The sequence below is a fragment of the Canis lupus genome, chromosome 18, assembly GCF_011100685.1.
Source record: "Canis lupus familiaris isolate Mischka breed German Shepherd chromosome 18, alternate assembly UU_Cfam_GSD_1.0, whole genome shotgun sequence".
Classification (NCBI taxonomy): domain Eukaryota; kingdom Metazoa; phylum Chordata; class Mammalia; order Carnivora; family Canidae; genus Canis; species Canis lupus.
The window spans coordinates 47,729,184-47,756,372 of NC_049239.1; the positions used below are offsets into that span (position 1 = coordinate 47,729,184).

Genomic DNA, 27,189 nt, shown 5'->3' on the forward strand with positions numbered 1-27,189 from the left:
CTGCCTGCGGCAGTGAACAGAGATGCTGGGTAGCAGTGAGCCTTGCCTTCTGCTTGCAGAGACTGCGGAGGAGCGAGCTGTGGGCAGGGAGGGCGGTGCCGGGCAGCACCTCCCCTGCTTCCAGAAGGAACTGGCTGTACAGCCCAGTGGGATGAGAACACGGGCCTCACCCAGGCTGCTGCTCTCTTGCCCATTCATTCCAGCCCCCACGCTGAGGGTGTCCCAGGCATCTGTGTTTGTCACAAGTCACGTGACTGGAATACTGACCAGCCTGGAGAGCCACTGCCCTGGATGGCCTTGAGTAGAGTGCACCTCTCCTTCTCTGACACCAAGTGAATTCATTTCAAGGACACTGGAGGGTGCTGCTTGTGAGCTCCGGCCCTGGCTCCACCAAACAGCTGTGGACCTAGATCCGGTGACTTGCCTTCTCTGTGCCTTGGCTTTTCCCATTTGAAAAGGAAGGGCAATTATTATTTTCCTGCCTTGCTTTGAGAGGGCTTCCTCAGGCTGAATTTGTAGAAGAGCTGTGTGTCCACACCTGGGATCTGTCTGTCCACGAGCCCAGTTGTATGTGTATGTGTGTGTTAGCACTTCTGGGCAGGGCTGCAGGTTGACACTTGTATGCAGCGTGCTCAGCAAATGCAAGCCAGGCTTGCCCCCACTTTGTGCAGGAGAGGCTCACTTCTGGCAAGACCAAGATGAGCCCAAGAGCCCTAGCTCCGGGCACAGTGAGATTAGGACCTTTGAGGCCTCTGTGAGGTGCTGGTTACAAAGTTCTAGAAATTCTCAGGGCAGGGTGAAGCCACAGACCCTGGGCCTCTGGGCAAACGGCCTGCCTTTTCCCTCCTCCCCAAGAGAGAGGGGCTGCTTGGACCCCCAGAGCCAGGAGGGACAGCACAGCAGAGATGGTGAAGCCTCGTGGCCAGTGGGGGGCGGGAAGGTGGTGCCACTCTGGGAAAGGCTCCTTCTGTCCTCTGGGCCTTGCCAGTTGTCAGCAGCCCCTGGGACAGGGCTGGCGCAGGAACTTGCGTGGCCACATTCAGATAGGTCCTTGCCCACGAGGAGCTTAAACGTAGCACATCCCATTCCCCGCTGGGCCTTGGGAGGCAGCGGCCCCTCTCCCAGAGCCCATCCTACTGGCTCCGGCAGCGTGCCATGAAATGTTAGCCCAGCCTGCGTTCTGACCTCTAGTCAGAGAACGCCCTCTGTGGGCACTCACCTTCACCCTCTGAGGGCTGGCAGGCTGCTGGCCCTGTTTCCAGAGGCTGATCCTGCCAAGAAACAGGCTCAGGGGTTGAGGCAACTCATCCCCAGTGATGCAACCAGCAAGAGGCAGAGGCCGCATTCAAACCCAGGGGCGTTTGCTTCCAGTCCTGTGACCAATCAACATCAATTTATTTTATCACAGTTCTGGATTTAAGAATCCAAAATGAGTCTTATAAGACTAAAATGAAGGCATCGGTCGGCAAAGCCACGCTCCTCTGGAGGCTGTTGGGGAGGGTCCTACCCCGTCTTCTAGCTCTCGGCTCCTGGCATCCCCAGGCTGGTGGCCCGGTCCCTCCAGCCCCTGCTTCCCATCCTGCAGCCACGTGGGCCCTGCCTCACGTGGCCACCTGTGATTACACGGGGCCACCTGGAGAATCCCTGGCCCCAAGGTAATTGGTCTAATCACGCAGGCAGTGCCTTGGGCCGGCGACATTCCCAGGTTCTGCAGATTAGGCTGGGGATGTCTTTGGCCCCCCCCACCTCAGGCACCACATGCTCCATCAAGCCTTGCTCACTTTTTCTTCTGTATTCACTACTAAGGCAATAATCCTGTTGTTAAACTAAACCCCAGGTGCTGAGTTAAGACCTCGATTTCTAAGGAAGAAATCTGCAATGCGGCCGTCTGACCACGGCTTGCTGTCTATAACAGGTGAAATGACCAGGATGTTCTCAGAGACACGGATAAGCACACAGCATGCCTGGCAGCTAATAAAAACTGCAGGTGACCAAGGAGGATCTGAGAAACTGGTGTTTTTATCGATTCAAGGAATAAAAGCTAACCCCACAGGCAGATGTCAGCAAAATGCCGGTCCGAGTGCCGTCAAGGTCAGGAGGAGGCCAGCACTCTCCGCACAAACAACGTGAGCGTTCTGGAGGGCGGTTTCGACATGCGTGTGCAGGAACTTGAAGAGATAAATACTGTTTGACTCGTGAAGTCAGCTCCACAGATTCCTCAAGTCCCTTTTTATGGTGGTGTCTTCTTTTTCAGTTTGGAACATAACCTCCCGTCTCCCCATTGTGGCCGACTTGCTTGCTTCTGTTATCAGGAAGGTAGCCACATCTCCCTGCAGGTCGTGGCCTGCCGTGGAAGGTGTGCCATGAAGGTGTCCCATGGGTCTCAAGTGTTGTCGCCAGTAGCAGGTGTTCCGGAACTGTCCCCTGTGTGGGCTCTCAAGTCCTCCTTTTGTGACTGAGTCCTCAGGTGCTGCAGGTGTGCTGATGGGTGGGGCTGGCTGCCACCTAGCAGGCCTACTAGGTGGGTGGGGATGCCCATCCTCCAGGGCAGAGCTGCTTTTTGCAGGGAGGGTGGCAGGGGTGAGCAAGTTGGATGGGACAGGTCTGCAGAGGGACGGTAGGGCAGGGCGGGCAGGGCCAGCAAGGGATATGGTGACTGCCCCTGCTTCGTTCCTGGAGAAAGTTCCTGTAGATCCCTGCTCCTCCAGCACACGTCCTAAAATCACTCAATATATCGATGCCCTTCGTGAACAGCCCTAGGTGCTTTTCAGACTGCTGCCTCCGTGCTGGGTCTTTTTTTTTTTTTAAGATTTTATTTATTCATGAAAGACACACACACAGAGAGAGGCAGAGACACAGGCAGAGGGAGAAGCAGGCTCCATGCAGGGAACCCGACCCAGGACTTGATACTGAAACTCCAGGATCATGCCCTGGACCAAAGGCAGATGCTCAACCACTGAGCCACCCAGGCATTCCGGTGCTGGGTCTTGAACACAGTGACATAGCACGCTGGCCTTATAGGCCTGGGGTCTTCGATTCCTGCAGACCTCTGGCTCTCCCAGAGTTAAGTCCTGCTGATTTTCAAAGTGAGACATTATGGGGGCTCATCTTTCCAGTACAGATACCTAGAGGGGTACCTCAGGTTGGGGCTTGAACCCTTCGAGGGAGGACCTCAATGCTGAGGCATCACCCGTACATGCAGGTCCCCATGCTGGGGGTTTGGTTCCCGAGGGCCTGCGTCTCTGCCCTCGCTACCCTTATGGATGTGGTTTCCTCTGCATTTCTTCAACTGCAGCTGACCTGTTTTGCTGGCTGCCAGGTTCTTCCTGGAAAGGAGTACTCTATACGTAGCTATATGCAGCCCTAGTGTGTCCGTGGGAGGAGGTGAGCTCAGCATCTTCCTCCTCCACAGCCTTCCCATTCAGCCCGGAACCGACACGTATGGTTAATAAAGTTTTCAATGAAATGCAAGCAGGAAAGACGTAGACACAACCTCAGGCAGGCCCACCCTCTAATGACTCTGCTCTTTGGTGCATCCCCAGCCTCGGAACACAGTCTGCCACACATCAGTCCCCAGCTCTACACTCCCAAAATGCGTGGGGCACTGTCGCAAGGACGTGACGTGTGCCAGCAGATCCTCACAATAATCCCAGTGGCAAGCACTATTGTTACCACCCCTGCTTTAGAGGTGGAGAAACTGAGGCACAGATCAATAGTGGGACTTGCCCGAGGTTCTAAGCTAATCAACTGCAGAGCCGGGATTCAATATCTGCCCTTAACCACCTTTCTGTGGAGCTTGGTCAGGTGGTTGCTCAGGGGACGCTGAAATAACCAGGAAGGCCGTGTCCTGATGCCGGGGTGGGCAGATGGAAAGCTTTCCAACAGTGCTTTCCACACGATGGATGGCAGCCCACCTGTGGGTCATGAAATCCTCCCAGAAGGGAAGGGTGTTACAAGTTACCCCCAAACTGCTTGGCGTAAACCAATAATAAACATGATCTCAGACAATTTTGGAGGCTCAGGGACACAGAGACAGCTCAGCTGGGTGGTTTTGGCTGTCTCCCCACATGGACCACTCCATGGGGCTGCATGAGCATCCTTGCTGCAGGATGGTCGGCCTCCTCTCACCCCTCCTGGGTGAGCGACCCAGGAGACATATAGCAGAGTCTCGGGAGCCGTGCTTCATCATTCCTGTGACCTCCCTCTGGTTACACAGTCCATGTGGGAGGGAGCTACACAGGACACGAGCAGCAGGACACCTAGAGGCCCGTGGGGAGGAGGGATCCACCAAAACTGGGGGATCTGGCTGGTGGTAGAGTTCTGCTACAAGGCAAGAGCAGACCTTCCGCTGACCAAAGTCCTTTGTGTCGGGTCCAGATGCATTATTGCTGGTGGCCCCCGCCTGGCTTCTGCCTTTTGGCCTGACAGCGAGGTATTTGTGAAGGTGTGTTGCTTGATGAGCTAAGAGAAGGAAGCAGCCTAGGGACAAGCAATGGGCCAGTGAAGTAAGAATGTGGGAGGCCACAGAGACTGCAGGCAAGCCTGGGCCCCACCCCTGCCAGACACAGGCAATTGCAGGAGAAGGAACATTGCAAATCCTAAAACATAAATCAAGGTCAGAGATGATCATGATAATGTTTGTGGAAGAGGCTCCACGGGAGGCAGGCTGGATGCCAGGGGAAGGGAGGCGGTATTGCAGCACCCCGCTGCACAGAGCACCTACTCCAGGCAGGATCCATGGGGGCACCTTGTTCGTTTCTGAACAGCACTATTTTCCATTATTAATGCTTTAAAATAGGCAATATGCTCACACTTGGACATTTATCCCAGAGAAATAAAAAATTATGTTTGCATAAAACATGTACATGAATGTTCACTACAACTTTATTCATACTTGTTGAAAATCAGAAATAACTCAGAAGTCTTTCCCTGGCGAACAGTTGAACTAGCGGGTCCGTCCATACTCCAGGGCCAAGGACTGAATGTCTTTGTCGCCCCAAATGTGTATGTTAAAACCCTAACCCTCAATGGGATGGCATGTGGGGGGGCGGGGGTTGGAGGGAGTTGGGATTAGAGGAGATAGTGAGGGTTCCGTAGCCCACCTGTGGGTGGGGGTGGACACACGAGCCTGCACTGTGACACAATCTTTTAGGATTACACACGCACATGCACGTGCACACCAGGAATCTGGGCCAGCCTGGCGGGTTGTGTCAGTGTCAAACCCTGGCCGGGACTCTGTCCTCCGATCTGCAAGGTGCTTCCATGGGAGAAACTGGCTAAAGTCCTTCTGTACGATTTCTTACAATTGTATGTGGATGTGCAATTATCTCAAAGCAAAAAGCTGATTTAAAAAAATAGGCAATATGTCACATGGCTGCCCCTGGTCCCCGCCACCTGGTGCCCCTCTGCTGTGTGGCCCTCCCGGAGATATTCTGGGTGTGTTCAAACACATGGATTGGATCCGTTTTTGGAAAAACACATGAAAGCTTACCAGACCCTCTGTTCTGCGCCACGCTTGGATTCGCACTGAGCTGTCCCCAGTGTTTTCCATCTGCTGCACAGCCTTGAACTTGCAGCCGTGTGCATGGTGTGTGTATGTGTGGGGGGGCACCGTTCCGTCAGGTCCTGGGCTCCTCTGGCACTTGGGGGGTGCTCTGAGGCGCAGAGGGTCGTGCCCCCTGGTGCAGCTCACTGCCCCTGGGACCAGGAAGACACAGCATAGGGCTCCTGAAAACACCTTTGCTGCCCTTCCTCCAAGACTTAGGGTAAAAACAGCTGTTTTCATCCCAACTCCCGCTCCAAATCTGCAGTTGTGTCTGTGAATGCAGAGTTAGAGAAAAGACAGGGACCCTCTCACGCCCGAGTCTGAAGGGAAGGCCCACGGGAGCCCTGGAGGACAGCGTGGCCAGAACCAGAGCTGCTACGACAGCTGTGTGGTGGCAATTCTGCTACCGGACCCTCTCTGGCCAAGCCTGGAGGCCAAGGCCCTGATGGCTCTGGCTTTGGAAATGCCCCTGTCGACAATGCTAACTGGGCTTCCATGGACTGGGCTGCTTGGGGTGTAGGAGGCTGCTGCTGCGGTGCTGCAGGCCTTGACGGGGAGCTCTGTGTGGGCAGTGTGGGTGGCCCCCAGAGCACGAGAGGAGACACAGGGGTGGTAGGGGGGCGGGCTGGGGACCCCAGGGCATGCACACAGGTCTCACCGAGAAACTCCTGGCCTTCCTGGAATAGGCTAGGGGCAGAGTGGAGACACTGGGTCAGGGTCACTGCGCTGGAGAAGCACCTGACAGCACAGCACTCAGCCTCCCCTGGCAGAAGCCTGTTACCGGATCCAGGGTTGCCTGGCCTGCATGCTCCGAGGCTTCTAGGCCTCTCCCACAGGAGGGACATGGGCTCAGTGGAGCTAAGCTCTGGACTATGAAAGGCTTGTTTTTCCAGATGAGGAACCACTTCTTTTTTTTTTTTTTTGAGGAACAACTTCTGATGGGCTCTCCCAACCCTGGCCTCCGACCGTGAGACAGTGACCTCACGTTCTCCGTTCCCCCATGGAAGGAACGCACACCTTACCCTGGTGAGCTGATGTGGGTGAAGCACCGGCTCAGTCCCTGGCCCTTAATCAATGGGCTGGGGAATGTTTAGTGATTGGCTACTGGAATCCACATGGCAGGAAATCAGGAAAGGGAGCCAGAAAGACCCCGTCCTGCTCCAACAATCAAGCCGCGAGAAGCCTGGCAGCAGGTGGCAGGAGGAGGAAGCCCATTTTCCAGGAACTCAAAGTTGTAGCAAATGAGAAATGTTCACAGCCTGGTGCCCTGCACTTGCAGGTGACAAAAGAGCACGCGGATTGAGAGTGCGGCACGGTGGTTTGCAGCCAGCAGCACACACTTGGTCACAAGCACCCTTTGAGGAGGGGGAGGTCTGCAAGGTGGAGGATCCTGGCACAGGGAGCCCCAGAGTGCTTCCCTTGCTTCCAGAAGGATCTCCTGCCTCTCCAGGAGTTCTTATTAGGTCAGGAAAAAAAGAGCAAAAATAAATTTTTAGGGTCACCTGGGTAGCTCAGTCTCCCTCTCCCTCTGCTGCTCCACATGCTCATGATCTCTCTCTCTCTGTCAAATAAATAAATAAATAGATACATAAATACTTAAAAAAAATTCAGTTCTGATTGAGTTGAAACTTTACAATATATATAAGTCAGTGGTTTTCAGACACTGGATGGAGCAGAGAGGACAGAAGTCTCCAAGAGAAAGGACGCATGTGTGGGAAGCCTTCTGGGTGCCCTGGCTCACTGTCAGCAGTGCTGGTGACTTAGAAGAAAAAGTAGATGTTCTTGGAGAAACACAATTTACCAAAGCGGACACAAGAGGAAACCAAAAATTTGACTAGCTTCTCTATCTGTTAAAGAAATTGGATTCTTAATTTTAAAATATTCCCACAAAAAAACCAGCAGACCCGAGATGAGGTTGATTGGTGAATTCTATCAAACTTTTAAAGGAATTATACCTCTATTACACCAAATCTCTCACACCACAGGGACTGAGAGCACGCTTCACAACTCGTTTTCGGAGGTCAGTGTAACTCTCAGGAAAAAAACTTGATGAGGGTATGACAACAGCAACAAAGAAAATTATAGCACCTGATACAATGTGCCCCTTGCATGAGGTTAACAAATTGAGCCCAGCAATAGCTAAGGCATCCCAACAAATTAGGTTTTATTCCAGGATCACTAAAGCGTTTTAACATTTGAAAACCAATCACATTAACAGAATAAAGAAGAAAAAGCATTTGATCATATCAATATACAGATAAAAAATAGACAAAATAAAGCACCAGTTCATGACAAAAACTCTTGGCAAACTGGGAATAGATAAAATACATCTAGGAAGGCCCTACATCCAGCATCAGGATTAATGGTGTGATATTAAATTCTTTCCCCATAAGATCAGGGAGAAGGTCAAAATGGCCACTGTCACTTTTTTTTTTTAAAGATTGTATTTATTTATTCATGAGAGACACACACACAGAGAGAGAGAGAGAGAGAGAGGCAGAGTCACAGGCAGAGGGAGAAGCAGGCTCCCTGCTGGGAGCCGATATGGGACTCAATCCCCGGTCTCCAGAATTACACCTGAGCTGAAGGCAGATGCTCAACCACTGAGCCACCCAGGTGTCCCGGCCACTGTCACTTCTATTTATCATTATACTAGAGATCCTAGAGATTAAAATAAGACAAGAACAAAAATAAATACACAGATTGGAGAAAGTTAAGTAGATTAGCACAACTCCTAAGATTGTTGTGCAGAAGAGAGTTACGACAGTAGCCTGGACGGCTCCTTCTGGAAAGCCTGCTGCAGATATGGCCTGAGAGTGACATCTTAGCTTTGGGCAGGGCTCCCAGCGCTCTGATAAGAGTGGCTGCACCTAAACTGTTGGTAGAATGAAATATGGGTTTTGCTGGACACATTTCCTCCTAGAAGTCTGGGACTCTGCTTACGTGCCAAGCAAAAGCTGTGTATGTCACCAGCCTTCAACAAAAACACTGGACACTGAGTCCCTCACGAGCTTCCCTGGGTGGCCGCCTTCGTGGTGTCGCCATGACCCGTTGCTGGCAGGGCTCAGCTTGTTCTTCCTGTTCACCAGGAGGTAGCTCACATCTGGTCTCCCCTGGTCTCTCCCACATTCCGTGTGCCTCTTCTTTCACTGACTTTGATTTATATCCATTGACTGCTATGTGCCAACCCCCGTGAGTCCTCCTGGGGAGTCCTGGAACCTGAGGGTGATCTGGGAACACCCATGACACAACCGTGTATGTAGAAAATCCAACAGAATCTGCAAAACAGCTACAAGAACTATTAAATGACTTTAGCCAGATTACAGGTCACCAGGTCCATATGCAAAAACCTGGTATATTCCTATCCTAGCCAAAAAAAGGGAAATAAAGATTTTTATACAAATTAGTAAAGCATATAAAACCACAAAACACTCAGAATAAAATTTAAGAACATATAACACTTTCTGTATACTGAAAACTACGAAATATTTCTGAGATAAAGAGTCTTAACAATAAAGGGATTTATCATGTCTAGGTGAACTGTAAGGTGATAAGGTGGTCAAGAAAGGACAGGGGCTTTTTCAATAAAAAATTTTTAATAAATTAAGTAATAGACAAAAGTCTTTGGGTTATACGAATACCCACATGGGGAAAAAATAAATCAACTCCCACTCACCTCATACCAAAAAATGAGATGTACGATGAAAACCAATACAATCCTTTTAAAAAGTAACAGAATGGGCCACCTGGGTGGCTCAGTGGTTGAGCGTCTGCCTTCGTCTCAGGTCATGACCCAGGGTCTTGGGATCCAGTCTCACATCAGCTCCCCACAGGGAGCCTGCTTCTCCCTCTGCCTGTCTCTGCCTCTCTCTCTCTGTGTCTCTCATGAATAAATAAATAGAATCTTTTTTTTTTTTTTTTTTAAGTAACGGAATGATCTTGGTTAAGGCAAAGATTTCTTAAACAGGACAAAGGAGGCTCCTAGCACAAATAAAAAAGAAATTGGGCTCCAATGAAATTAAGCATTTCTTCCTATCCCAGGGAACCAAGAGAGTGAAGTAGCTACTCCCATGAGGGAGAAGACATTCACGACGACACAGTATGTGAGGGACACTCACAAACCCATCAGGATAATGACTGACCAAGGGGACTTGAGCAGCGTGACCAATGGACCTGTGAGAATGTGCCCAACATCATTAGTCATCAGAAAAATGCAGATACAACCCCCCATGAGCCAGGACACCTCCCCCAGGAGCAAAGATTCCAGGGGCTGAGAGATGACATGCTGATGTGCAGGTGAAGCAGTAGGCACGTGCTCACGTGGGATGGGGTGCTGGTGGTCCGACCCCTGGGGGAAGCATCCCTCAGCACCAAGCGTCGTGTGTCCTATGGGCCATCCGTGCACTGCAGCCCAGATGGCTCTCCCGGGGACAAAACATTTATGTTCCCCCAAAGACACTCACAACAGCGTTCCCAGCAGCACTGTTCAAACATAGGAAACATCAAATCGGAAACGACTCAAGTGTCTGTCAAAAGCAGAAGGGATGAATTGCGGCGCAGCCAGGCAACCGAAGAGTGCGCAGCCGTGGAGAGAAGCCAGCACAGCCACACGCCTGCCTCGACGTCATGCTCTCACGTGAAGGAAGCCAGACCCTGGATCCTACCCCATGTGATTCCATCTGTAGCAGCTCCAAGGGCAGGCAAGACTCACTGCACTAGCAGCAGAAGAGCGGTGACCTCCGGGGCCTGGCAGCGGGGGCTGATGGGAGGATGTGAAAGGGGGCAGGCAGCTCCTTCCGGGGACTGGGGATACCCTGTGGTCAGATCCGATCACACAGGTGCAGGCGAATGTAGAGCATGTGCCAGGGCGCCCTTCAAGTGAATGCACTTTATCCTATGTGCGTTACATCTTTGCACGAAGAAAGGGGAAAGGCAGGCGCGCATCCACGTGAGCCAACAGAGGAGGGTGACGCTGTGTGGTTGAGCCCCTGGAGAAAGGCTGGGCAGGGGCAGCTGCCGCCGCTCCTTCTGTAGGGACCCTCTGGGTGCAGGGGGAGCTGGCGGTGGGGCAGGCGGGCGGAAGGATGGCCCGGAGCCTGCGCACTGTCAGTAAGTGCGGAGCAGGCTGTCCTCCAAGTCCTTCCCCATGCGCTGGCTCACAGGGTTCTCACCCCAACCCCAGGAGAGTCGCCTGGTGTTCCCCTTCCTGCCCCTCCCGTGGGAGGAAGCGCAGCTCCGAGTCTGTGCTTTTCTCAGGCTTCAGTGGGGGGTGAGAGCAAAGGTGAGGGGCGTCAGGGAGCCACGCCACCTGCTCCAGACCCTGGGCTGAAGCGCCGCACCCGAGTTCTCCCTCCTTGCAGGCCCCTGTGTAAGACCTTTTATCTCTTTCTGTACACAGAGTTCTGTTTCCCAGCCCTCAGCGCTCAGAGCAGCAAATCTGAAGGCAAAGGGGATTTCTGGTGGGTTCTGGGCCCCGGTGATGGGAGTTGGCATCCTGGTGGCCAGTCTGGGGCGTCTGTGGATGTGGCCACGGGATCCTCAACACCCAGAAGCAAGGCTGTTAAGCTGCCCCCATCCCACTGGGGCCCTCGTGCCTACAGCAGAAGCAGCGTCACCAAGTAAGTTCGGATTCTGGAAGTCTCAGGCACCTCATTTGTTCAACTGCATGGCCGGGATGGGACACACGCGGCCTCCGTGCTGGATCATGCCTGCTCCCTCTGCACCTCGTGTGCACAGTCCTTTCCATCAGGGTGCTCACCAAGGTGGCCTATAGCCTCTTCTGTCCTTGGCTTGTCCAGGCCGGGACAGTGGGCCCTCCTCCAGCGTGTCACCCACCCCTGCCCGGGGCCAAGGGCAGCTCCGCCCAGCAGTCAAGCTCTCCGTCCAGCTCCAAGGTTCTCCATCCTCAGCGCAGGCCTCTAGATGTGAGGCTAGGGACTGGGATCCCTGCTGTCCTGCGGCAGGGTGGCTTCATGGAGGCCACGAGCTCCAGAGCAACCAGGAGAGGACGCAGGAAGAGTGGGAAAGCAAACCTAACAGCTGAAGATGGCATGCGGGGCCTTTCAGGCTGGGATGCTGTTGCGCGCAGGGCCCCAGGGCCAGGACTGCATCACAGTACTGTGCCATTGTGGTGCGTCATGATGGCCCTGGCTGCCAGGGCAAGGTTCCCTTACACTGGCATCCGTGGGTAACAAGCCAGGCAGGTTCATAGCTTGCCCGAGAGCTGCTTGTGTGTTTCTTAGCCGTGTGGTTTAGGAGGTTACAGCCCACTGGGAAGCCCCGTTGGGTGGAACACCTGATCCCCAGTGAGGACTGGCAGGGAGGCCCGTGGTGGGTGCACAGGAGGTGGCTTTCGTGCAGGTCTTGGTTTCAGCAGCTTTGCTTTGGCCAAGATGCCTTCGCTGCTTAATTAAGCAGTCACTGCTGGACACTTCATTTTTAAATAGGAAGAGAAAATGTCACTGAGAACAACCAACCATTGCTGAATAAATACGAAACCCCCATGAGACTTGGGCCCACAGATGCCACATCTCTTCCCAGGGAACACAGAGGTAAGAGGGAGGAAGGTCGCTCCTACGGCGTTAGAAGATCCTAAGCTGCGCCTACTTTGGGAGTTTTGTTTCTCTTGTCTAAAAATGAGCAGTTTTCTGTCTTCTCCTGTTGGTTCCTTTTGCCTTCTTCCTCCAACTTTTAAAAAAAGACTTCTTAAAAAAAATAATAAAAAAAAATAAAAAAAAATAAAAAAAGACTCCTTGGGACACTTGGGTGGTCCAGTCGGGTAAACATCCGACTCTTGATCTCAGTTCAGGTCTTGATCTCTGGGTCATGAGTTCAAGCCCCACGTTGGCCTCTGTGCTGAGTATGGAGCCTATTTTTTTTTTTTTTAAAGATTTATTTATTTATTCATGATAGATATATAGAGAGAGAAAGAGGCAGAGACACAGGAGGAGGGAGAAGCAGGCTCCATGCACCGGGAGCCTGACGTGGGATTCGATCCCGGGTCTCCAGGATCGCGCCCTGGGCCAAAGGCAGGCGCCAAACCGCTGTGCCACCCAGGGATCCCGTATGGAGCCTATTTAAAAAAAAAAAAAGAAAAGAAAAAGAAAAAAAGAAAAGACTTCTTTCCGGGTGGGGATTGAGCCAAATTACTTCTGCACTTCTGCAGCCCCATTCAGTTCTAAAATCATCGGAGATTGGAAATTCCTTTGGGTGTGTGTAGTGTGCAGGCGCCGAGTCCCAGAGTCGGGAGCTCCAGGCAGGACATGTAGGAAAGAGACCTGGGCTTCTGTCCACGTGTGTAACAGAGACAGACAAGTCCACACCGACTCTGAGGTTGTGTCACAGACACAGATCCACTCTGCAATGGCCCCTGGAGAATGAAAATATGTTGGAATTTCCTCCTAAAATTTCAAACATATTTGAAATTCCAAGCATTTGCATTTGAGCCAGGGACACAGTCAGGCCAGCCCTCCGAAAGCCAGGCGATCCCTTCAGGTCTCAGCCCTCGACGAGGCAGATCTGGCCAATGCGTGCTTCTCTCTCGACTCCTATGGGCCCTGGTCAGGCTGGAGTTGAAACTTCACTGTTGATACACCCGACAGAAGATGAATTTTGCCTCCCACATCATCCGGACATACCAGGGTCGGTGGATGCAGGGCCCATGACATACCCCAGGCCAGCAGGGAGGGGGTGTCTGTGCCAAGGTGACCCTTTGGTCTGGACCCCGGGCTCAGGCGTAGAAGCCCTGAAACAGCAAGTGAGGTGCTGCTTTGGGTGGAAAATGTTGGGAACTGATACGACTCTTGTTCAAACTGGAAAACTAGGGCTCTCCAAATTTGAAAATACTGAGAGTCTTTCATGGCCAGAAATAACGTCCAGCACATCAGTAGGTCTGCAGCAATTTTTTGAATAAATGAGTTGATGGACAGTGACATCCACACGGGAGGCTTCTTTCCAGGTAACAACAGTTCACTGTTACAGGTGTCTCTGCCCACTCACTCAGCCAGGAACAGGTAGACTTTTTACGAAAAAGGCAATCAGAAAATCCTTTCCAAGGACACCTTTCCAAGGTGGCTCAGCGGTTGAGCATCTGTCTTTGGCTCAGGTCATGATCCCGGGGTCCTGGGACTGAGTCCTGCATCCGGCTCCCTGCAGGGAGCCTGCTTCTCCCTCTGCCTGTGTCTCTGCCTTTCTCTGTGTCTCTAATGAATAAATAAATAAAATATTTTTAAAAAATCCTTTTGAAAAAAAAAATAAAAAAATCCTTTCGGCCTTGTGTGTTGTAGAGCCTCTGTCAGCGACCCAACTCTGCCGTCCTAGTGAGAAAGCAGCCACTGACAATATGTCAACATGCAGACATGGCTGTGTCCCAATAAAACTTTATTTATTGAAACAGAGAGTGGGCCTGATTTGGCTCGTGGGCCACAGTGTGTGGACACGGCCTCATCAATTCTGCAGGGCGGAGACCACATCTTTGCAAATCCTTAGGACCCAGAATTGGATCTTTTAGTTAACTACAACTGTATTAAACTGTATTAAAACTGTATTAAAACTGCCCCTGCCTTGGACCACTGTACTTAAAATGACTTTTACGATATTCATCACCTTACTATGTATTGTTTTAGGACTAAATTGAAAGACTGAGACTACAAACCTTGCTTCAGAAGGAACAGCATGTGAACCCATTACTTTTCTGGATCTCAGACTTGAGAGCCAGATCCGTAGGAACTGTGGTCTGGTGAACAGCCACCAGGGGACACCCAGGGCACATGGGAAATCAAGCTGCTTGGTGCAAAGATGGAGGAGTAAAATCTAGAGTCTCAAAGGCGTGCACTGTCCTGGGTTGGGTCGTGTGCACTCTGGGGCACGGGACCTGGGGTCCTGGGTGGAAGAGACTGAGCCAGAAGCTTTCTTCTGATGCCTCACTCTGTGGAAGGCTGTGGAGCTGACCTGTCTCACTCCTGCCAATAAACACGTAATTTTAAATGTCAGCATGAGGTCCTGTGGACCGGACCAAGAAGCACGACATCCTAGGGGAAAAGCTGATGACACTTTGGGCCACGTCATTTAAAAAATTGACCAACATTTGTATAGGGGAGAGTATGCATGATGGGAGGGACACAGGGCGGGGCTGAGGCTCACTCTGGGCTCCCCTAAATTCAGCTCCAATCCCAACCTGCACACCCCATGAAGGGGTGAAAGGGGGCATCCTCCTCCTCCTCAGAGGGCAGCTTAACAGCCATCTGTTGTTATTCAGACACACCCCTTGGCTCAGATTAACATATACCCCTACAGAGGAATACTAGATAGTGGTTAAAAACTAACCACAGGGGCGCCTTGGTGGCTCACTTGGTTGAGCATCTGACTCTTGGTTTCGGCTCAGGTCTGATCTCCGGGTTGTGGGATTGAGCCCCACATGGGAATCAGGCTTCATGGTTCGGATGGGAGGTCTGATGATGGAGATGGGGTCCAGGAACACAATGGGGTAAAGCAGAAGACTCCTCGAGGTGTACTTGATTGGGCGCCATGCCCCCACACTGGCCAGCTCCCACGTGCTGGGGCCTCAGGCTGGCACAAACCCCACTGGCTTCCCCACACTGGCTGGTGACTGCCTTTGGACCTGTTGGACCACCAACCTCAGACCCCCGAGCCCCTGGGCCCCTGAGCCCTCGAGCCTCTGAGCCCACTCTTGAGCCCCTGCCCGCAGCGCCTACACAGCGGCAGCACCTGCCCACTGCCCGGACTGGCCACTGTGGCACCTGCACGCACACGGCTTTCTCAGGCCTTCTGAATCCCAGACCGAGAGAGACCAACCGTCCCAGTTTGCCCAGGACCCAGAGGTTTCTGGGGACATGGTTCTTTCAATATGAAAACTGGGAAAATCCAAAGTGATACAAGTTGGTTTATTTCACCCGGACTTTGTTACTCAAATTGAGGGCTTGTTTTTGTTCTGATTTTGTACCACAAGAGCACTCCAAACATCTTGTATGCCTTTCATCAATGCTCCATTTATTCCGGAGGGGTCTGGGGAGGGTCTGACTTCATTTCCCACTGCCACCAACTCGCTCCCATGACACCTCTGTTCAGTCAAGGCTCCCAGAGGCTGTAGGGGCTTTTGGGTTTTTTTGGGGGGGTGACTCTGAGCTAGTCCCAAATCTTGCTGAGGGCAGGTTAAATGAGAGGAATAAGGCTGCGAAGCAATGGTTGCTTCCCAAGAGACTGGGGGTGAGAATAAAAGAAAAGTCTTTTTAAGCTGAGGAGTCGACAATCACACCCCATTTCTGTAATTAAAGATGATTGTGCTTCATTGTCTCATCTTGAAGCTGTGGGAATCAGAATCACCCATAAGGATTCTTAAAACAAGATTGCTGATCTCCGCCCCAGCATTTCTGATTCCATATATGTGGGGTGAGGACTGAGAATTGTTTTCCATTTCTTTAAAGATATTATTTGTTTATTCATGAGAGACACACACATAGAGGCAGAGACACAGGCAGAGGGAGAAGCAGGCTCCCTATAGGGAGCCTGATGTGGGACTCGATCCCGGGACCCTGGGATCACGACCTGAGCCAACCACTGAACCACCCAGGTGTCCCAGGATTGCTTTCTAACAAGTGAAGTAAATTCTGCTGATCTGGGGGCCACACTTTGAGATCTATTGTCATAATGTAGAGGGAATTAAGTCTTGACTAGGGGTCGTCAAACTTTTTCCATACGTTGTCACATGGTAAATATTTTAGGCTTTGTGGCCACTTGATCTCAACTACTTAGCTCTGCTGTGGTGTCCATAAATGCAGCTGTAGGTGGTACGTAAGTGAATAAGTATGGCTGTGGGCCAATAAAACTTTATTTACAAAACAGCCAGTGGGCCAGATTCAGCTCATGGGCTATAGTTTGCCAACCCCTGGGTTAGACCACTTCTGTGTGACTTTTGATAATATCCCTAGCTTCTCTGTGTTCTCATGGGCTGTCCATTGATAAGCAGATGACTTTGAGCGCATTGACAGCAGGTCATAGAGGCTGTGGGAAGGGCCATTTGTTTAGAGTACAGGCAGTGCAGCAGAGTGTATCGATCAGCTGTTGCTGCATAACAACTGTGCCAAGACAACTGTCTCGTTAGTCGGTAGTCTGTGGGTCGGCTGAGTGAGTGTTCTGGTCTGGGTTTGCTGGTGCATTGCAGGCCACCTACTAGGTCACCTGTTGCTGGGTGATAGAAGATGGCCTCCTGCACATGTCGGCAGGTGCTTGGTGGTTGGCTGGCTGCCTCAGTCTCTTGCACATGGTAATCTTAGGACAGCAAGAGGGGGTCGCATTCCTCCTGATGGATGCTACCTGCAGAGCTTGCGTGAAGCCACCATCACATGTTGTTGATCACAGGAGTTACAAATCCAGCCCAGATTTCAGAGTGGGGAAAAGAGGCACCTTTGTAACAAGGGAAGCTGCAGAGAATTGATGGCTATGTGCAGTTCACTGCTCAGGTAGAGAGGTGGGATAGGGATTCAGGCTGCCTGGGACTGAGTTTCTCTGCAGCTCTCAGCAGCTGGAGACCTTACCTTACTCCCCTGTGCCCGACTCCTCATCAAAAAGTTGGAGTGATGACCCCCAGCCCAATAAGGTTGCTGGGAGGCTGACATGAGCCCATTAGGCCTGTGTCCTGCTCAGGAAAGTCCTCTCTGTGTGGTGGCTGGTATTAACGTCTCGACGAACCTCACAGATGTAACAGCGGGCGGGCGTAAGGAACTGAAAACACTCAAGACTGTCTGGAATGCGCCATCCCCATATCTCTCCAAGGACTGCCCCGCTCACCTCGGACTCTGGGCTTTTGCTTATCTGGTCCCTGTCTGGAATCTGTCCGGGTCTTCCGAAGCCAACTCGCAAGATTGCCTCCTATTTATAGCCCTTATCATGATGAGTTAAAGTGATTTTTTAAAAAAAAAAAAAAAAAAAAAAAGGTATGTGTTTCTGCTGTAGGCTGGGAACTCCTTGAGAGTGGAACTGGTGTCTGGCTCCATGCCTGAAGGAGTGTCTTCGAAAACATCCAATTGCAGCCCCGTTAAGTCATTTGGGGCATGTTTCTCCCCACTTTTTGTTAGACACGTTGGAAGCCAGCCAGAGTGCTTTCCCTCTAAAGGGAGGACTTGTAACAGGAAGTTTGTAAACACGGCATGTTCTGTTCCCTTCCGGCTCTGTGTGCCCCTCTGCTGGGACACATGGAGGTGTCATTTTCTTAAGAAAAACAGACAGTAGCCACATCCTGCCGGTCCTGTTTCCCATGAGAACGAATCCCGTCCTGAGGCCTCAGGGATGATTTGGCTCGATGCAGGGTGGGGAGGAGGGAAGACTCCACAGGAGTTTCTCCTGCACTTGCTAATGTAATGTTGTGAGTCAGGATCCCATACACGCACATGGGATTGAATTGTGTTTTATTATAAAAGAGAGCCGAGATTCTAGAAACTGTGCAGAGCAGCAGGCCCTTCACTTCTCTTCAGTAAGGACCATTTTGAGACGGATTCCATTTTAACAAATGGATTAGATGAAGACAGGGTTATCTGAACTCAGATGTGTAAGGAACATGAGGATAGAAATGATTGCATGTATGTTTGTCTGTGAATTTTTCCATGTATCTGTGTGTCTGTGTGCACATCCATATATCCCTCCATCCTGCGGCAAATACTTCAACCTACTGACTTTTCTTCATCCTAGACCACTCTCTCTCACATATGTGCACATGCACACACAGTGTACACGCTCACACAGTGCACATGCTCATCCATCCCATCCTCTCCCATCTGGGAAATTTAAATTACTCAAAAAATCATAAACTCAAGTCCTTGATGTTATAATCACGGTCACTGTTTAGGTGTGCATAGCACTTTGCAGTTTACAAAACATGAGCTTTTAAGTCCACGGTGGAGGGAGGCGGGTGGTCAGGCCCAGGGTGCCTGATGGGTGTGCCCCCATTTTGGTTTATGAACCACATCAATCTGACTTGATCGAGGAAGTCCATTGCTCGACTCAGAGCCCAAATTACTGATCACAGGGAGTTGGACATTATAATCAACATAACGGTTCAGAGAGTCACCTCCAAGAATCAGATCCACACTGATGGGTCTCCAGGCCCCGTCCTGGCAGGCTGCCCACGTTCTCTGCTCACAGGGTTTGTTTTACTTGAGCGGCTGGGCTCTCCTGGTGAGCCCCGGGGTCAGAATATGTTAAATCTCCTCTGGCGGCAATAGCACATGCTCCCCAATGTCCACTGCAGGTGGACCCCCTCGGGCAGCTCCACACATTCCCCGGTAACCGCGTAAAACACCTCACCCCCGGGAAACTGGCTTGTGGGGACTATTGTTTAGAAATTTTTAAAAAAGATTTTTTATTTATTTATTCATAGAGACACACACACACACACACAGAGGCAGAGACACAGGCAGAGGGAGAAGCAGGCCCCATGCAGGGAGCCTGACATGGGACTTGATCTAGGGTCTCCAGGATCACACTCTAGGCTGCAGGTGGTGCTAAACTGCTGCGCCACCAGGGCTGCCCTATTATTTACAAATTTAATGTGCAATAGCTTGAGGTGACATTTTGGTTTCTAGATCACAGCAATTATGTAATAATAATTGGTATTATGGGTTGAACAAGTCCTATGGGCCAGACATGGCGCTTGTTTAACTCAGCACCTGCGAGGAGTGCATCCCTGTTGACAAGTGCCACACAGAAGACCCAGCTCCCCAATAAATGTTCAGGAATTTAACCCACAACCGCCTGCCCTGAGCGCCTGTGCACTTGTGACCGGCGCCACTGTCAGTCCAGCGCGCTGCTCCCAGGTGAGGGAGCTCTGCAGGTGCGTGTGCTGACTCTGGTCTTCACCAGAACATCACTGGGTCCCCAGCCAACCATGTGCCCAGCAGTGGTCCTGTCCAGGAGATCCACATTCATCCGGGTCATCCTGATGTCTCACTTTTAATCTGCAAATACTGAAACTCCGAGGAGGGTCTTGTGGAGATCACAGGACCAGATCCCAGCCTGCTATCCATATCCGCCCCCACTGTGCCACCTGGACCCGGGGCCTCTCTGATCCCATGAGGCCTACAGGCACTGAATCACCCACGCTGGTGACCTGAGCTGTGTCTGGACTTACAAATGCATGGCTTAGTTCATTGAGAAGAGTCAAATAAAATAAATGTAAAGGAAAAAGGAAGGAAGGGAGGGACAGAAGGAGGGAGGAAGGAAAGGATGCCCCCCACCCCCGAACGCATGTGTTTGAGCCTCTCTGCTGGGTCTCCTGTAGACAGAGCTAAAATCTTCAAGCAAAGTTAAAAGAAAATGCTCAATTAAATGAAAAGGGATGGTGTTCATTCCAACAGTGCAAAATAACAAGTGGTAGGAGAGAAACAAGAAAGAGTGGAGGGATTGGCCGTGACCACTTTGGAAAGCCCTCTCGGAGCTGGGGGCCACATCTGCACTGAAGCTTGAGGACCAAAAGGGACTGGAAAGATGGGGATACAAGTCATCTCACAGTGCTGGGGGTCAGTGCCTCTGCCCTTTCTGGTGGTCTCCTGTGGCTGCAGGAATCAATCACCACATGCTGGGGGGACTCAAAACAGCAGAATGTCACTCTGTCCTAGTCCCGGGGGTGGCATTCCAAGATGAAGGTGTGGCAGGGGGCGAAGAGGAGTCAGTCCCAGGCTTCCCTCCCAGCTTCTGGCTGTGGTTGGCAATTTTTGGCATCCCCTGACTCATGGACACATCACTCCAGTCTCTGCTCTGTCTCCACCTGACCTTCTATCTGTGTCTAGTTTCTTCCTCTTAAAAAAGAGCCCAAGCATTGGATGAGGGCTCCTCATGCCCTCCTTTTAACCCGATTACATCTGTAAAGACCTTACTTCCAAATAAGGTCATGTCACAGGTGCTGGGGGTCAGGATTGTCAACACTCCTTCTTTTGGCGGGACACTAACCCACACCATCCCTCATGTCCTTCTTCCCCATGACTGCCCTACATTTGAGTACTGTTGCTGCATGGGGTTTGCAGATGTCAAGCACCTAGTCTCGTGCCATCAGCCTCCAGGTCCTCAGTGGTTTATGACCGACCAGCACCTGGTGAACAGCGTGCGCAGGCCCAGCTGCCCATACCGCACCTACATTTGTGCAACCATGGGGGTCCCATGGAAAGGGGAGGAAAGGCGGCCAAGATCTGAGCCTTCCCCAGTTAGGGATGGTTAAATCCTGGTAGGCTAGTGTGGGGCTCTGCACTCTCAGAAAGCATCCATGTGGTACCTGGTGACTCAGAAATGCGGATCATGTCCAGGAAAGAGTCCAATACAAAACTGCAGAGAAAATGTATCCTCTGTAGCAGACGTAATGTGTGTGCACAATGAGCACTCAGCTCCACTGCACTCTGTGCCCCTGGAATCGTACCCACACGGCTGGAGAGAAAGTGACCACCGTGTGGCTTGTAAGGACTGCGAGGGTAAATACCCCGAACTAACGAGAGCCGTCTGTGGCTAGTAGGGTCTGCGGAGGGCTTCCTCTTTCCCCAGAATGCACTCTATTTTCCATAATTAATATATATAGACCTTCTCTACCCAGAAAGTGATGAAGATCGCCTTAACGGGATGAAAACATTTGTGATGATACAGATTTAGTTAAAATACAGTGTTCAAAAGAGAAAATGAATTCATTTGTTCTGAGGGTAAATAATTTTTAAAAAATCATCTATTATAGATTTGCACTAATTAGCAAAATACAACAGGGCAGCTGTAGGTGGTGGAGCTGCGGGTGATCACGACTCTCTTCTATGTATTTTCTCATGTTTTCCAAACCTGCAGATACATAAAGGAGATGCCTGAAAGCAAAGGGAGTGGGGGGTGGGTTTCACCCCGAGGCCAGGAGGCCAGCAGTGTCTCCGTCTCCGGGAGAGGTGGTATTTGAGTGGGGTCCAGGGGGAGCCTGGCAGTGACCACCAGGCCACTAGCTCCTACTGGGGTCTCGCTGCCCAACGCCTCTGGTTCAGTGAATGGGAAAGATGACCCCCCTGTGATGCAAGTCATGGATTGTGCCAGAAACCAGTAGAAGCACAGTCACAGCAGGAGCATTCTAGCCCAGAAGCGGGTCCCCAGGCCTGCCTTCTCCAGGGCAGCCAAATGCACATGGTCATTGAAAGCCCACTCCTTGGGACACCTGGGTGGCTCGGTGGTTGAGCGTCTGCCTTCAGCTCAGGGCTTCATCTTGCGGTCCCAGGATCAAGTCCCACATCGGGCTCCCTGCAAGGAGCCTGCTTCTTCTGCCTCTGCCTCTGTCTCTCTGTCTGTGTCTCTTACGAATAAATAAATAAAATCTTAAAAAAAAAAAAAAAGAAAAGAAAGAAAGAAAACACACTTGTTCCAGAGCACTGCCCTCAGCACCCAGGCAGCGGCTTGACCCCAGGCAGGGCCCCAGCCTAGGTTCTGGGAGCCACCCACAGTGCTGTGAGTGCAGAGCCTGCGTCCTCCCTGGCATAGCTCCCGCCCTCAGTCAACACCTTGCAAATGGCACGAATAACCATGTTGTGTCTCCCGCAGCCCCGTCCAGGTCACAGACAACATGATGAATGTGCCCGTCGTCTGTGACTATGGCTCAGGCTTCAGCAAGGTGGGCTTTTCGGGCACAGAAGCTCCCCTGGCCATGTTCCCCACCATCCTCGGGAAACTTCGACACGACGTGAGTTGCTTCAACCTCTATTGTGAACCATGTTACTGTGATCGTGGGTGGGCCCATATCTGTTTGAGGTCCGCTCTCGGCTCTTTGGGGGGGGGTGTCCTCGGGGGGTGGAATTGCTGGCTCATGTGGAAATTCCGATGTTCATGTCAAGATTTTAAGGATAGCTCATTCTTCTACAAATGGAAGAATGAGGGGATGAGACAAAGCACGTCTGCGGGCCGGAGGCTGTGCTCCTCGTCTGGGCCTTCCCTGCAAGCAGCAGGTAGGATTGGCTCCAACTCTGCCGTCCAGACTTGCGCGCCCTTTAAAGGTGGCCACCTGCTTTCCTCTGGAGGGTCCTGCCAAGTGCTAGGGCCTCTCTGGCCAAAGCAGCCGGGAGGCCCTGAGCTCACATAATGACAGTAACTTGTTACCAGGTAGGTGCCACGATGGCCCTTCTTGCTGAAGAGCAACCAGCATATCCCCGGGTGAGCAAGTGAGAGAGGCAGGGCCTGTCAGAGCTCAGCGCCCGGTGCTGAGTCCCTGTGCTCCTCCTTGGGGAGTTTACCCATCTGTGAGAAGGAGCGGCACGGTCACGCGGGGCATCCCAAATATCATGGGGTCCCAGGCTCTACACCACTTGGAGCAAATTAATGACAATGTTTGTAATCATGCAGCTGAAGTTAAGATGGACTTTCCTACCTGGGGCGTGCTGGGTGGCAGGAAGCCCCTCTCTAAGTGGGTGGCAGCAGGTGCCTGCCCCTTTGCTAGCTGACAGGCCTGTTTCTTCAAGACTGCAGAGCTTAGCGGTGAAGAGTGGGGGCTGCGGGGTCAGGAGACCCACATCTGAACATTGGCCCTGCCTCAGCCCTCATGTGACTTTGGGCAAGTTGCCTTGAGAGCTCAGTTAATGAAAGCATAAACGCCACATTTGGCCGAACCTTAAGTGAGGTGGTGCGTGCATGCTTAGCGTGGCGTCCGGCCTGTAGGAAGTATGTAGCGGTGACAGAGATGACGCTAAGGGTGGCGACCATGATGAGTGTGAGTGTCCCGGGATGGCAGTAACGGGTGACCACAGACTGATGGCTTAAAACAGCAGAAACTTATTCTGACTTGGTTCTGGAGGCTGGAAGCCCTAAATCCAGGTGTGGGCAGGGCTGGATCCCTCCAGCGGCGCCAGGGGACGATCCTTCCTGCTCCTTCAGCGGCTGGGGGCTCCCAGCCTTGCCCCTGCAGCCCCTGCTAGGCCTCCACGCGGTCCCTCCTCTTCCCGTCTCTGTCTCGGGTCTCCCTCTCTTGGCTCTTACAAGGACACCTGTCACAGGCTTCAGCCCCCATCCCAACAATCCAGGATGTTCAATCTCAATATCTATAAATAAATTACATCTGCAAAGACCTTTTTTCCAAATACAGTCACCTCTACATAGGTTCTGGGGGGTTGGGTGTAGACATATCTTCAACCCACTACAGGTGGCTTCTGCCTATTGCCCCTAAGCCCCACCTTCCTGCAGCTCTGTGCCCCCTGGGGGCTGGGACACCCCTGTCAACTGCTCCCTGACAGATGTTGTCAATCTGGGGCCGAGCGGGCAGGTCTCCTCACTGTTTTGCTGCCCTATTCACATCCATGGGCAGTGGCAAGGGCCTGCGTGCTCCCGCTCCTCACCAGCCTCCCTCCCTGTCCAGGCAGCGTCCTCTTCCAGCTCCCACGGCCTCCTCTGAGCTCCCTGCAGCGCCTCATTCTCTGCCCAGCGATCCTGGTGCTCCACTCTCTGGGCGCCTCGGTGTTCCCCGCTGGCTCTTTCAGCTTCCCAACATGGTGTAACCTGTGCCCTGTATTCCATTCACTGTTTGAAATCCTGGCATGGCATCTTGTGCCAGCAGGTGCAGTGACGTGTCCTGCCAGGGGAAAGCTCGATGTCGCACCACAGGGATAGTCCACAGCCCCAGGGAAGGGAAAAATCCTGTTAACTGTACAAAGAGTGGCCTAGTAGGAAGCAAGATTATATATAAAATAGCATAAAATCACAGTGAGGAAGATCAAATTTCTCACCCAAATAGAAACGAGTGACCACGATGAATTAGCTGCTCAGTAAGTGGCCCACCTGAACCTCAGCGCACGGGGTTCTCTGCTTGTGTCCTGTGAGGTACTCGGCTGCTCCCTCCCAGGCCTGGGGGCTGCCCCAGGGCAGCAGGAAGTGAGCTTCTGCCTCTAAGGGGGAGTCAGCACAGGACGGGGTGCTCTGCGTGGACTCACATCACCACGGCCCCTCAGCTGCCTCTCAGTCTGGTGGTAAGCCGACAGCGAGACCCCTCATGGGAGGCCCCGTGGCCATGGAGAGGCAGGCCCTCAGTCCACCCCAACCAGAGCAGCCGCTTGGCCGGAGCTTTGTCCATCTCGGCAGGGTGACACTGCTCCTCCCTGCCCGTGGAGCCCTTTAGTCCCCCCACCCTCATGCATCAAGATTTGGCTAAGCCAAAAAATGTCAGAGGCAGGGTGGCCTGGACAGTCATTCATGTCAGCACATCCTTTCAGGTTATGAAATGTGTTCCCATTGACAGCCCTTGCTCCCCTGACAGCAGCCTCAAGAGGAATGTGGGATGGAAGATGTTGTTCCCATCCAAGAGTGGAGATGGAGCTCAGAGGAGGCAGGCAGCTTGCTGGGGGTCTCACGGCTAGTGCTTCCCCCCAGCCCAAGCCCCTTTGCCTCAAAGACAAATTCCTAATGTATGGAGCTCTGTGCGCATGAGCTGTGGTGGCCTCAAGAATGGGGCTTCTCAAAAAAAAAAAAATAAAAAAAAAAAAATAAAAAAAAAAAAGAATGGGGCTTCTCTCTGGAATCCATTGCTCCATCACAGCACAGCATCTCCCTGCACCACTGCAGCATGGCAGCACTGCAGCATGATCCCAAGGCCATGCTTCCTACAGACTGCTCTTTCCCAACAAGTGAGAACAGGATGGACACCCAGACAGACCCATTTCTGGGAAACATGGGACTGGACTCCTTTCATGAATGACTGGTTCAGGAAGTTCCCAGCTGCCATGCCGACTGCCCAGCATTCTAGGACACCCGCCCAGCCCTCTCTCCTACATCCAGGCTCTCAGCTGGACGACATCCTATGGCCTGTCCTAGCCCCATCAGGCACCCTCTCTGTTTCTTCTCACACTTCATTCTGTATTGATGTTTGCTTCTTGTTAGACACAGATTTACACATGGATCAACTGTCGAATCCCTTCTGAATGACGGAATAACTGGTTTACTCTGTCACAAAAGTAGCGAGGTCCATCTTCCTAAAGAATAACAAATTACATTAAACTGCAGACCCTTCCCCTGCTAATTTTCCTGAGCATGTGTAGAAGCTGGTGCCCCTCCCTGACACCTTCGCCTCATCCACCGCTTCTCTCTCTTGCCCCCAGGTGACTCATCCACAGGTGGACAAGGTGAGTGTACTTAGGAGCACTTTTACCTTGCGAGTCCTTTGCTGAAACCTCTTAGTGGCATCTTGAAATTGTGTAGGTTTGAGGAGGCCATCGCTGCCAGTGCCGTGACCTGGAGTGGTCTCCCAGCTGCACACCACAGCTCCCAGTCACTGCTTATCGTGTACCCACACGTGGATGCCAAGTGAGGGGGAGTTACTCTTGGGAGCAGATCTATCCTGGCCCATGTCTTTCAGAATCTGTTGGTGGGGATGGAAGAGGAAGACTGGTTCATCGGAGATGAGGCTCAGGAAAAGCGAGGGGAGCTTAATCTGCAATATCCCATCTCCCGGGCAACCGTCACTAACTGGGACAACATGGAGAAGGTAGGCTCAGCTTCTGCTGGGGTGGGACCTGGTCATGGTATCCACTACCGATATTAGGTGGCATACCTCCTGCCCCAGCACCTGGGGAGGGAGGTGCCTTGGCATCCAGGGCTCTCTGGGCATCTCTTAGCCCTCAGTCCCTGTAGACACTACATCGAGCTACTAACCACATGGGTCATGGAGTCAGAGACCTGAGCCTGAATCCTCTCTCCACCACTTAATATCTATGTCATTAAAAAAATTTTTTAAAAAAATTTAAATTAAAAAAAAATTTATTCACGAGAGACACACAGAGAGAGACAGAGACACAGGCAGAGGGAGAAGCAGGATCCCCTGATGCAGAACTCGATCCCGGGACCCCAGGATCACAACCTGAGCCGAAGGCAGACACTCAACCACTGAGCCACCCAGTGCTCCAATCTATGTCATTTTGGGAAAGTAACCCACCTCCCTGGCCCTCTGTTTCCTTATCTGTAAGAAAAGAGTATAACTGTCTTTGCACATAACGCTGGTGTGAAGGTTAAAGGGATGATGGATAAAAAGTCCCTACTCCCCATGCTTAGGACGGCCATTTAAAAACAGCAACCACAATAGAAAATGACAAGCATTGTCATCAGGACCTCGTGCATGGCTGGTGGAAGTGTAAAATGGTGCAGTCGCTGTGGAACACAGCATGGAGGTTCCTCAAAAAGTTAAAGAATTGAAAACAAGGACAGGAAGAGACGTCTGCACCCCCATGCTCAGCGCAGCATTATGCACAATAGCCAAGGTGTAGAAACAAGCCAGGTGTCCATCAACAGATGAATGGGTAAAGAAACCATGCTGTATAGTCCGGTGGAATATTACCCAGCCTTGAAAAGGAAGGACATTCTGACACCTGCCACAACACGGCTGGACCTGCAGGACATTATGCTCAGTGAAATAAGCCAGATAGGAACTGTGGGGTTCCACCCTTAGTTGGCAGATTTAGAAAAACAGGCTGGGGAAAGGGGATGGGGAGTCAGTGTGGAAGGAGGACAGAGTTCTAGTTGAGGACAACAAGCAATTTCTGGAGATGGGTGATGGTGATGGTTGTACAGCAGTGTGACTATACTTAATGCCACTAAACTGTGCAGTTTTTAAAAAGGTTAAGTTGGTAAATGTTACAATATGTATATTTTACTTT

At 51.7% G+C, this 27,189-nt stretch overlaps 1 protein-coding gene across 5 annotated transcripts in view; it reads left to right on the plus strand.

The window, feature by feature from the left end:
* Positions 1 to 11,704: 11,704 nt before the first annotated feature.
* Positions 11,705 to 27,189, plus strand: part of LOC483676 (actin-85C-like) — a 32,990-nt gene continuing 17,505 nt past the window's right edge. For 2 of the 5 annotated variants that reach the window (XM_038563627.1, XM_038563626.1), the window contains exons 1-4: positions 11,718 to 12,096; positions 22,106 to 22,244; positions 25,639 to 25,662; positions 25,896 to 26,024. In XM_038563627.1, the coding sequence (XP_038419555.1) occupies positions 22,128 to 22,244; positions 25,639 to 25,662; positions 25,896 to 26,024 (270 nt within the window). In that variant the 5' untranslated portion in view covers positions 11,718 to 12,096; positions 22,106 to 22,127. Of the gene's footprint in view, positions 12,097 to 22,105; positions 22,245 to 25,638; positions 25,663 to 25,895; positions 26,025 to 27,189 lie in introns of all 5 variants that reach the window. The other 3 variants (XM_038563623.1, XM_038563624.1, XM_038563625.1) reach the window with 3 other exon arrangements.